At 38.9% G+C, this 12,420-nt stretch overlaps 1 protein-coding gene and 1 non-coding gene across 15 annotated transcripts in view; one reads left to right on the plus strand and one right to left on the minus strand.

Moving 5' to 3' along the window:
* UBAP2L (ubiquitin associated protein 2 like) overlaps positions 1 to 12,420 on the plus strand; it is a 43,210-nt gene that overhangs the window by 13,636 nt on the left and 17,154 nt on the right. For all 14 annotated transcript variants that reach the window (XM_045545186.1, XM_045545182.1, XM_045545188.1 and 11 more), the window contains exons 9-14: positions 3,976 to 4,028; positions 5,692 to 5,777; positions 7,613 to 7,784; positions 10,333 to 10,531; positions 11,666 to 11,943; positions 12,112 to 12,284. In XM_045545186.1, the coding sequence (XP_045401142.1) occupies positions 3,976 to 4,028; positions 5,692 to 5,777; positions 7,613 to 7,784; positions 10,333 to 10,531; positions 11,666 to 11,943; positions 12,112 to 12,284 (961 nt within the window). The remainder of the gene's footprint in view (positions 1 to 3,975; positions 4,029 to 5,691; positions 5,778 to 7,612; positions 7,785 to 10,332; positions 10,532 to 11,665; positions 11,944 to 12,111; positions 12,285 to 12,420) is intronic.
* Positions 1,293 to 1,398, minus strand: LOC123636186. The gene has a single exon (XR_006734391.1). It is a non-coding gene; the product is annotated as a U6 spliceosomal RNA (small nuclear RNA).

Consider the following 12,420-nt stretch of genomic DNA (forward strand, 5'->3'; position numbering starts at 1 on the left):
TTAATCTTTTCTCTAGCCTTTCTGGTTTTTTGTTTTTTTTTTTTCCATTTGTTTTTTTTTTTTGTTTTTTTTTTTTTTGAGACAGAGTGTCACTTTGTTGCCCTGGCTAGAGTGAGTGCCGTGGCGTCAGCCTAGCTCACAGCAACCTCAGACTCCTGGGCTTAAGCGACCCTACTGCCTCAGCCTCCCGAGTAGCTGGGACTACAGGCATGAGCCACCATGCCCGGCTAATTTTTTTGTATATATATTTTTAGTTGGCCAGATAATTTCTTTCTATTTTTGGTAGAGACGGGGTCTCACTCTTGCTCAGGCTGGTCTCGAACTCCTGACCTCAAGCGATCCACCCGCCTCGGCCTCCCAGAGCTAGGATTACAGGCGTGAGCCACCGCGCCCGGCCCATTTGTTTTTTTGAGACAGAGTCTCGCTTTGTTGCCTGGGCTAGAGTGAGTGCCATGGCATGAGCCTAGCTCATAGCAACCTCAAACTCCTGGGCTCAAGTGATCCTCCTGCCTCAGCCTCCCGAGTAGCTGGGACTACAGGCACTTGCCACCAAGCCGGGATAATTTTTTGTTTCTATTTTTAGTAGAGATGGGGGTCTCGCTCTTGCTCAGGCTGGTCTTGAACTCCTGACCTCAAGCGATCATCCCACTTTGGCCTCCCAGAATGCTAGGATTACAGGTGTGATCACCACACCTGGCCCTCTTCTCTAGCCTTTCTGATATTCTGTTGAATAGCCTGTTGGTGTGGTGTGGAATATTATGGGATTTGAATATGATTGCTTTTTTGTTAGCTGATTTTGGTGCCTGCATCTGGGTAGGATATAAATATTTTAGGGTATGTTAGGCTGAGGGATATACCAGCACGTGTTTAGGGGTAGAAGATATTTATGCTGCTTTTAGTAAGAGTAGGGTCTTAGAGTGCTTTCTTCTTACAAGATCACCTTCCTCTTTCTGGCTGAGCTAGGACATGAGAGCTTGAGGCTTTTTTTCCCATCCTTCTTTATAAAAGGGGATGAGTAATAGGGCCTGAAATAGGCTCTTTGACTCCTTATCCATTTAAATTTGCCTTGTCCACTTTCAAAGATCAGTGGTTTTTATCTTTGGATCTTTGGAAGGGTCTTTGGCACAAATAACTTCCCATCTACTTTCCACAAGATGTTATAGGTTCTGAATGTTGCCTTCTTTTTGTTCACTAAAGTGCTATCTGAAGCATTTTTATTTAAATTTTTTTCTATTTTTCTTTTGTGTTTTTGTTATTGGTAGCATTAGGATAGTTTATCAAACAATTTTTTTAAAATTATGGAGCGCTTCATGAATTTGTGTGTCATCCTTGCATGGGGCTATGCTAATCTTCTCTAAATCATTCCAATTTTTGTATGTATGCTGCTGAAGCTAGCACTATAAACTCATTTTTAATATTTCCCATGGGTGGGAGCTAGGTATCTTGTTGAATTTCCCTCTCATTTGGCTATGAAATGTCCTATTCTATTCTAACTTACTATACATTGGAGGCATTAGAACTGCTCTTCACTTATCTCTTGATGGCTTTGTAGAGGCAGTGATAGCAGTCTTGATAACAAATAAGTTACTGTTTTTGAGCTGTAGTTTATTCTTTTTATCTTCTTATATTTGCCACCAGAAAAGATGGTGGAAGTTATGAGATTTGTTTTTAGTTTGGAATAGAAAGTCAGTCATGGGGTCCCAGTCCTTAGCCTTAGCTGTCTTCAACAAGGATCTGGTTAGAAAAACAGGAAAGGGTGAAGTGTGTGTTCATTTCTACTGAATAGAAAACTGGGGGGGGGGGGGCAGATTTGTAAGGCTAGAATCAGAAATCTGGTTTCAGATTTGTAGCTGAATGTGGTGCTGCTGTCATCTTATTAGTGTGAAATGTTGGATATAGCTTCATGAATTTCCACTGTTAATTTTCATGGTAGGAATATTTTTTCTTTTTGTGTTTTCATGATAGCAAATTTAAAATTCCCCTTTTAATTTAAAAATAAATCCAAACCTACTCTTAAAATATCCACAGGTACAGTGGGAATTATGTATTGGGGGCCAGCATTCTCCTTCACAAGCAAAGTTTCATTGGTGGTTTTTTCTTTTCTTTCTTTTTTGTTTCAGGACTTGATTTCATTGGGGTTGAGGGGTCAAATTATCCCTGAAAATTTGAAACTGCTCCTGGTATGATACATCCAGGTGCCTAACTGCCCCAGATAGTTTTGTAGCTTTTTATAAACTGAAATATCGGTGGATATGTCATTTTTCTTTCTGCTTTGTCTCTTTTTGCCTTTTTCTCTCATTTTCTATGTCCACTTTTTTTTCTTAAAAGTTTGTTCATTTAATGAATGTTTGACATTTACATCGACTGCTTTCTGCTTGTGGAATGGAAACCCTAATTTGTTGTTCAGAGCATTTCCATCTTACTGTTCCTTAAAGCTTCCTCAGCATAGCTCTCTTTCTCGGCCATGATTATCCAGCCTGCATAGGAACATATCAAGTAGGTATCTACATTCTTCCTTTCCAACCCAGTTGAAGTCACCAGAGTGCAAAAAAAAATTCTTGAGAACCTAGATTAGATGATGTCGCACATCACTTTTAACTTCTAGGATTGCTTGTAAGTGCTAACTCATCCTGGGTTGCATTTAAGCAGGGTAAGATGGATGTCCGTGAGAAGAAAGTGTGGTATTAACAGAGAGAGAGAGAAAAATGTGGTTTGTAACTTGTTTATACTGAGATTAGACTTTGGAGAACATTGTCATTACGTGGTTTGGGATTTCCCTGGTACGGTTTTAACATTTTCTTGGAAAGTCATTACAATGAATACATTTTCCTATAGAAAATTACTAAATGTTTAGAAGAATTGCAGATGGGTTTAAGTGTTATAATATTTCTCTTCAGTGACAGTGAAATCTGAGTGTTAGACTTTCATTCTTGTAAGGTTTTTCTATTTGGAGAGAAGGCTTCAAAAGTTAATCGATATAGACTATAGTTCCAGAGAAGAAAATAAGGGGTGTTCTTGTCCCTTCTACAGATGAGTTCTTGTTTCTAACTATGTTCTTTGGTTGAAGGGAAGAGTCCTGGTTCTCAGAAATTCTCACCAAAATTCCTTAAGAAAGGGCATTTTCCCTTTTGGGGAATATATGTATACATGTAGCAAATAAAGGGTATGTGGAAAGGATTTGATTGCTTATAGACCTCTGCATAGAAACTATATCCCAACTTTGGTATTACCAACTTGAGGAGAGTGTACACCTCCATTGTCTGTGTCATGACCTTGGCAAGTCAAATTTCGTGTTCTTCATGAGCAGGATTAGGACAGTAACTATCATTCATATTTGATTTTTCAGTCTTATCCATAATCGTTTGAAAAGAACAGGTCCATAGGGGCTTGCCTTACAGTTATCTAAACCAGTAAGATCTTATAAACTTGACTTCTGCTGAGTGTGCATTTTTGATTCAGTTCTAATAGGTCTCATTACTCTTAGTTTGGGTTTCAAACCCACCCACTGCTCTTTGACTATCATGCGGCAGCCATTTGTGTTCCTCTATCACTTCTACTATCTCTCTTCAGACTGTCTGCAGTGTTTTCTGTCTTACAGCCGATCAGTAGGTATAGTTTGTGTGTTCTGGTTTAAATTGGCTGTTGCCATTTTACAGAATTGATCACTAAATCAGAGAGCTGAGGGCCTTAAAGATATTGCCTAGAGCGTTGGATCAGTGTCTGGTCCCTCCCTGCCCCGCCAATGCAACAAAAACTGAAAGTTAGCTTTGAAATCATAATCTTATTAAAACCCTGGTACTCTGAGGTATCCCTTTCTAAAGAGTCTTTCCCTACCTCTGAAGCCCAAGAATTCCTTCTGATTATTAAATTCTGGTCATAAATTTGGCTGCCAAAAATGTTAGTACATTAATGTTTTCTGCACATGCTTTTGTACTGGCACTTAAAATTACTTCACTGTTTTTCCTTTATTGCCAGGTGCATGGAGGACTGCAACAGAGGAGTGGGGAACTGAAGATTGGAATGAAGATGTAGGTATTCCCAGATCATTCCTCACTAGTGCCTTCTATCCCTAAGTGGTGTTTAGGGATAGAAAATGGGTATGTTTCTACCCCTCAAAATTCACCCTTAAGATTCTGACCCAAAACTTTTACATCCAAAATAGTGTTCTGAGCCAGAACATTTCACATATGTTATATGAAGGAGACTGGGCATGAACAGGACTCTGTGGAACCACACTATGGAAAGGGCAAGTGCACTTGTGTAAGTCCAATATCTGATTGTCGGATTTATCCCAGGAAGAGATGGTGGTTGGGTAGGGCACCAGAAATGGAGTTAGGCAGGTAGTGCTTTAGTCACAGCTGCTGGTGGCACATGACTCTACTTAGAACCATTCATTATTTGGTTTGTGTTTAAGTATTTGGTATAAGATCCTGTAATTGATTGGCAAAGGATATACAAAGTGAGCATTATGGTCCCAGATCCTCAAGGTTACAATCAGTTTGGCTCTGGAACCGTTGTGTTTACCTGAAGCCCATCTTTGTAATTGTAATTGAGATGAGTATGTGTAGAATTGGTTATCTGCCAGCTTGACTCAACTTGGAAACCTCCTAGATGGGTGGCATATGAATGAGCTCTGTGAATCCATTTTAGTATATTACCTGAGTAAAAGAATTTTGCTGATTCCTGGTTAAAGTCACGTTTTTGCCATGAATTACGATTTTCAGTGATCATGGATAAACTCTTATTTTAACATTGTAAAATCTACTTTCCTATACTTACATGTAGTCAGGCAAGACAGCTTTTGTGGTAAGAGGAAATGATATGTCAAAATTGTTTGGTTGCCAGTCCTGGGTTTTTAAAATTTCAGATGCACCAGCATCAGAGGGTGGTTATTTTCTGTTGTAACTGTAGTAAACTACCTTGTGAATATGGGCAAATTCTGCTAGTTTCTGAGATCTGGCTTGTCAAAGCAGAGTTGCTTAAGCAACTTTCAGAGAATGATATATTGGAGAGGGGTTGATTCCTTGTTTTTCAGGGAGGAGATTTTAAGAAGTAAAACAAAAACAAAACAAAGCCCAAATCAACTTTTGAGTAGTAGGAAAAGTTACTCCTTTACAATGGCTTACCTAATTTTGTACCTTAATAGTGAAAGACTAGGTGTAATAAAGTCAGTATTAAGGCAAAAATTGCATGTAGTTAAAATTAACCCTGAAAAGACCTTAACTCACCAGTACTTGGGCCCTTACTATTCAAAAGCCAAAAATTAACTTTTCTTTTTTTCTTCATCTTGGCTATGATCCTCCTTTTTGGGTGGGGGGAGAGTAGTGGAAGGTAAATGTGGTTTGGGTAGAGGTGGGAGTTGGAAACTAATGGGAAAATATAAAGGGATTTTCTTTCTCTTTTTATGTATAGCATGTATATTAACCTTCCTGAAAGTTCAGTGTACATATGATGATGTAACTCCACTATTATTTTATTGGGTTCCTTGGTTCTACCTTCTCTTATAGATACAACCATTGAGCATATATATTAAAGGGGCTTGAAGGTCTATCCATTCAAGATTCCTCAGGGTAGATAGTTTCCTCTTCGTAGGGTTTTCCCTTTTACTTGATGTTGAATTCCCCATACCTATGCCAAGTTTCCAACTGTAGCCTCCTGACACCAGGAGTGACTAATCCCTCTGTTTTCCAGCTTTCCGAGACCAAGATCTTCACTGCCTCTAATGTGTCTTCAGTGCCTCTGCCTGCGGAGAATGTGACAATCACTGCTGGTCAGAGGCAAGTGTGTGGTAAAATTCAGTACCTTTTTCCAAAGAGATCTGTAAGGAAGAGTGGCACTGGCTTTCATAAACCCCTTTGGTGTTGGTATAATAATAACCAAGTCACATTAGGTTCCTCTTTAATTGATTGAGAGATTTATAAGAGTTGGTACTAGTTAATCTATGAAATGGAAAGAAGTCCATGTTACAATTTTAAAGTTGAATCTCCCCCAAAATAGCACTTCAATTACATAAATCAGCCTGTCACATCCCCAGCATTGACTATATAACCTGTTTTGAAATAAGTCAGGGGAAGAATAGCTGAAAGTGGAAAATGTTTTCATTTATTTCTGAATTCTGCAGAACTGGTCAGTAGCTTCTTCTCTTGCTTTATAATAATGGTCTTTGTCTGCCAGTTCCACTGAGTATAGTGATCCCTTTTTTACCCTTGGATCAGCAGGATCCAGCTAATGAACTTTTAAGAACTTGAACCTCTAGGGGGTCAATGATAGGAGATACTCTCTTCTTTATTTTTAATCCCCAGAAAGCCTTCTGGATTATTTCTAGACCTGGGCATGATAGCTCTTGACTCAGAAGGCCTTAAAGAAGAAGTGTGATAGGAAAAGAGTGTTTAAGGATGTCATTATCAGAGTTAATGTGTGTTTTTTTCTGACACCAAAACGTGTTCTGCAATTCTCTAATACCAACTGCGTGTTCAGAAATTCAGTTCTGACACTAACCAGAGTTAGCACAGACCCCACAAGTTGAGGGCTCAGTTCCTTAAGACTACCCCCACTTCAGAAGTCTGCCAACCAATTATAAATTTAGAGGTTCCCATGACTCCCTTGTCAGGTTTGATAATTTATTACAGTGACTCAGAATTCAGAAGTTTTACTTACTATTACTGGTTTATCGTAAAGGTACAACGCAGGAACAGCCAAATGGAAGAAATGCATAGGGCAAGGTATGGATGGTTGGGTAGGTGGGCACACACAACTTCCATGCCCCTTCCAGGTATCCTGAAGCTCTCCAGATCTCATTGATCAAGAATTTTGAATTGAAGTTTCATTAACTAGGCTTGATTGATTAAATCATTGGCCATTGAGCTTAATAATTACCTCACCTCCCCTGGAGTTGGGTGGGGTTGGGAGGGGCTGAAAGTTCAGGCTCTGTGGCCAGCCCCCATCCTGAAGCTATCTAGAGACCCTCCCTACCCTAGGTCACCTCATTAGCATAAACTCTGGTGTGGTTGAAAGAAGCTTGTTATGAATAACAAAGGACACTATCACTTAAGAAGTTCTAGGTGTTTTAGGAGCTCTGTGCTAGGAACAAGGTAAAACCCAAATACATACTTTTAATTTTTATTATCCTACAGGTAACTTGAAATTTTTTTAAAGCTGAGGGAAAAAAATCTTTAAAACCCTCCCTATTCTAAAGCCATTTTTAGAGATACCAGAATCCTGGTATATGGTTTTATATTATAAAAATTGGTAATGACAGGTATTTAGTGTTAAAATCATGGATAAGTGTGTGTAAATTTTGGCCCAGTTATTGAGCTTCCCATATTAAAACTAGCATTTGATATTTCATTAAATTAATAACTTCACTAAAATAAAAAATTTAAACAATCATTATTGTTGGCAACATTATGGAATTCAGCTAGATGCTATAGTGGCCTTTATGTATCAGTTATTTTGGTAAATTAAGCATTTTGGGGCTTTTTGTTTCTGAGCCCATTTAGAAGTACCATCAGGAAGTGACTTCATTTTGATCTAACTGTAATCTAAGTCAGGTGTTCGGGAATGCTGGATTATTCAGTGATTATTCAACAAGATCCCTTCCCCTTGCCACTAGAATTGACCTTGCTGTTCTGTTGGGGAAGACACCATCTTCAATGGAGAATGATTCATCTAATCTGGATCCATCTCAGGCTCCTTCTCTGGCCCAGCCTCTGGTGTTCAGTAACTCGAAGCAGAGTGCCATATCACAGCCTGCTTCAGGGAACACATTTTCTCATCACAGTATGGTAAGTAGGAAACATGGTTTATCCTAATCAATCAAACCTTCCTGCTAACACACATACACAGTCATTCCTTCCAAAGAGAGGTTTGTGGTAGGGTGAAGTATCCTCTTGGTCTTAAGCAGTCTTTGGTGTAGAGATGCTGAGTTGGATAGTAGGGGATAGCTCTAAGAGAGGACTTAGCTTTTGGACAGACTGGATCTTCTTATAAAAAATGAGTTAACACCATTTATTGGATACTCTCTGTGTTAAACACTGCTGTTACTCCTGAAGAGAGAAAATCAGTGGTTTCAACTGGTCAACAAATTTTAATCCTTTTATAATACTAATCAACCTTTGGTGAGAGATTGTAGCAGTTCCCCATTTCTTGATGGAGCAGAATTGCCTTATATATTTACTTAAATCAGACATTTGCAGACTAGGATTCCAAAAACCAATGGTCTTCCGAAATCTGCCACTTATTAGGCCATGTTTCCATTTCTCTGTAAATGGGGATAAGAGTGCTTGCTCTTTTATTTTGCAAGGCTATACAAATGTGGTGTCAGTAATGGTGTTATAAATAACCTATGACACATGGTTTGTTGACTCAGAACATTTAAAAAATCCAGGGTCATAAACTACATCAAAATCATTTAAGCTAAACAAAGATGGTATAAGTACTAATTTTCTTATAGTCAGTAAGCCCTAAGAAGTACTGCTTTTTCTTTTTTTCTCTTCTTCTTCTCTTCTGTGTGTTTATTTTTTGGTGGAGGGATACTAAAGTTTTAAGAGGTAAGCAGACCGTGTGTGTGCATATAATTTTATTTTTGCAGTTGTAGTAATTATTTTAACTAGAAAACTGCTGAGCTAGCCACTAATCCAGAACTCTGTCAGTTTTTAACTATTGTCTTAGAATCGTTTTGTGTTAATTTAGTAGTGGTTGATGTTCTGCCATATAGGAAAGGTAACATGAGAGGTGGGGGAGAGAAGGGGAAATGAAGAGAAGTGTTAGGATTAAACAGAAAAAGAGGAAAGAAAATAGGACAAAGGTCATAAGAAGGTATGAAGATCAGAAGGTAATTACTAACCACTAAGATACAAGATTGGAAAATGTGGTTAAGTGCTCTTTTTTAATTGCTCTCAATGTCTGGAATTATGAGGATTTACAACCAAATCAAAATTTTGATATCAGAAATATGTTTTCAACATGATTCCACTTTACCTTAACATTTTATTTAATATGTGCTACCTAATGTGTTAAACTAAATAAAAATACTATTGTTTTTTTCATTATGTGTATTAATCAATATGTTATTTAATGTAGTTTGTTTTTCCTTGAGAATAAATGTTAGAGGATTAATTTCCCTTAAAATTTAATACATCTAAAGAACATAGGAGTTCCTCTGTTTTTGTGTATAATACAATAAACATTGGGTAATTTTCTGTGTTTTTAATATCACGTTTTGCACTTGCAGAGTATTTGATAGTCATTAGCTATGTGAGAACATCTCTCTGTCATTTGAGGTTTTCGTTGGTGTAATCTTGGGATATAGACTGTGGTGGGAAAAGTTTTATCGTAAGTTGTATGGACTGGTTTTGTGTAAGAAAGCAGCATTGTTTGATAATGATGAGGAGGAGGTTGTTAAACAACTACCTAAGAAAGACTAGATTTAACGTCCTTGGAGGTTTTTTAGACTAGTCAAGGCCACATAGTTTATCTTCTGGACTAGGCTGATAGTTTTACCTGGTAGTGGGTAATGGGGGCAATTCCCAGAAGCATTAAGAGAAAATTTTGCATGGTTATCATAAAGTGATTACCCTGTAGAACTTCTATGTACACAGAAGAAACAATCAAATCCTGTTGATTTGTTGTTTGATTATCTAGTGTAGAAGTTGGGATGGCCTGTTAACTTTTCATTCTTGCTTCTGTGTTAGTTATTAGCAGCATTGAGATGAGGCTCCATTTAGTTTTTGTTTCTTTTGAAGTTTAAAAAATTTTCTTTTTATTTACCACTTCTGCATGATGGTGGATCTTTTGAATTATTTAATGAAAGGAGCAAGGACCTTGTTGTCTAAAGTAAATTTTCATATTACCTTTATGTTAATTTAATAATCAATTATTTGTTGATTTAAAAATATAAAAGAAAGGGAAAACCCTCCAGTCAACAGAGCTTTATCCCTGAGGAGGAGGGAGGAAGAAATGATGGTATGAGCTCTAACAGCTCTCATTTTTTTTGAGTGTTTATTACTATGTGCTATGCATGTATTAAGTGCTTTGATACATTATTTAATCCTACAACTTTATGAGATACTACTTTTATTCCCAGTTTCAGATGAGGAAACTGAGGCAAAGAGAGATTAGAAGTAATTTTTCTAAGATTACATAGCTGGGGTTTCAATCTAAGACAGTCTGACTCTATGTCTTATACTCTAATGGACTATGCTGCATACATAGTCTGGTAGCAGAGTACCAGACTTTATTTGTCTGATCTATGCTGGCTTTCAGTCTGGATAAGTGTTTTTCTGACCAAGGTTAGTGGCTATAGACTTCTCTCATCTCTTTATTGATCTATAGGTGAGCATGTTAGGGAAAGGATTTGGTGATGTCAGTGAAGCTAAAGGCAGCAGTACTACTGGCTCCCAGTTCTTGGAGCAATTCAAGACTGCTCAAGCCCTGGCTCAGTTGGCAGCTCAGCATTCTCAATCTGGAAGCACCACCACCTCTTCTTGGGACATGGGCTCGACGACACAGTCCCCATCACTGGTGCAGTATGGTGAGAAGATGGAAAATGATTTGAATCTAAGCATACTGTCAAGAGGCTGGCGGGGGAGGGGGTGGAGAATGTGTCCTGAAATGAAAACGGGCAGCCAACTGTCTGGTTTCCCACGTTGATTTCTCCTCATCAGATGGGCTTAGTTCTGAAAGTTGAGCAATAAGAATTCAAGGCTGTGTATTTATTCCTCCCATCAAATTTAGTCATATACTTAGTTGCAGTCTTCTGTTGACCTGGGGATTTTTTTGGATTCCCTCTAGATTTATCTTCAGCGTTTGAAAATAACATACTGCCTTTGGGTTCATGGGCTTGGCCATCTTAAGACTTACATAGTAGTAAGTTCTCACTTAAAATTGCAGTAGGTTCTTGGAAACTGACTATGCAAAATGACATATAACAAAACCAGTTTTTTCCCCATTAACGTTATAACAAAATGATGTTGAAGGAAATGATGTTATTTGAGGACTTGTGCATTGTTTTGCTTAAAGTCACAGTTTTTAAGAACCTATTGGTGGCCGGGCACGGTGGCTCATGCCTGTAATCCTAGCACTCTGGGAGGCTGAGTCGGGTGGATCGCTCGAGGTCAGGAGTTCCAGACCAGCCTGAGCAAGAGCGAGACCCTGTCTTTACTAAAAATAGAAAGAAATTAGCTGAACAACTAACAATATATAGAAAAAATTAGCCGGGCATGGTGGCGCATGCCTGTAATCCCAGCTACTCAGGAGGCTGAGGCAGAAGGATCGCTTGAGCCTAGGAGTTTGAGGTTGCTGTGAGCTAGGCTGATGCCACGGCACTCTAGCCTGGGCAACAGAGTGAGACTCTGTCTCAAAAAAAAAAAAAAGAACCTATTGGTGACATTCAACGAAGACTTAATGTGTTTTAAACATGGGCAATTTGTAGATTCCTGTCTTACACAGGCAGGATAACAGTGTTGATTTATTTAGGTTCTACCTAAGAACAGATGTGATCCAATGATTGTCACCTATAGAAATGAGATTAAGTCCTAAAAGAGGACCTGTTTATGTGAGTTTCTGATTTTTGAGGGCTTTGTTCATGGTGCTAGCGCAGTACAATAGCATTTCCTTGAGATCATCAGTATCTTTGGCCTGACACATATTGGATTTCCTCTTGCAGATTTGAAGAACCCAAGTGATTCAGCAGTGCACAGTCCCTTTACAAAGCGCCAGGCTTTCACCCCATCTTCAACCATGATGGAGGTGTTCCTTCAGGAGAAGCCACCTGCAGTGGCTACCTCCACGGCTGCACCTCCACCCCCTTCTTCTCCTCTACCAAGCAAATCCACCTCGGCTCCACAGATGTCGCCTGGATCTTCAGACAACCAATCCTCCAGCCCTCAGCCGGCTCAGCAGAAACTGAAACAGCAGAAGAAGAAAGCCTCCTTGACTTCTAAGGTACTTGAACTTTTAGATAGATACCATCTTAAGGCAAAATGTATAGGGATTTGAGAATAGAGGTTGTTAAGAGTAAGTTTAGACATGTGAGGGGAAAGTTTTTTATTAGTCTACAATAAGATTATATTAAAACCATTACTTTCTCTTCTCCTTTGTCTTTCTCTACAGATTCCTGCTCTGGCTGTGGAGATGCCTGGCTCAGCAGATATCTCAGGGCTAAACCTGCAGTTTGGGGCATTGCAGTTTGGGTCAGAGCCTGTCCTTTCTGATTATGAGTCCACCCCCACCACGAGCGCCTCTTCAAGCCAGGCTCCAAGTAGCCTATATACCAGCACGGCCAGGTAGAGGAAACATTAGCTATGAGACCTCTGTTATTAGTCTTTTACTACTTTTTCTAAGTATCTTGGTGATTTCTAGAACTGTGGAGTGCCAATCCTCTGACTGGTGAGAGGAAAAGTAGTCAATCGTAGCATTTTG

This window comes from Lemur catta, chromosome 3 (assembly GCF_020740605.2).
Source record: "Lemur catta isolate mLemCat1 chromosome 3, mLemCat1.pri, whole genome shotgun sequence".
Lineage (NCBI taxonomy): Eukaryota > Metazoa > Chordata > Mammalia > Primates > Lemuridae > Lemur > Lemur catta.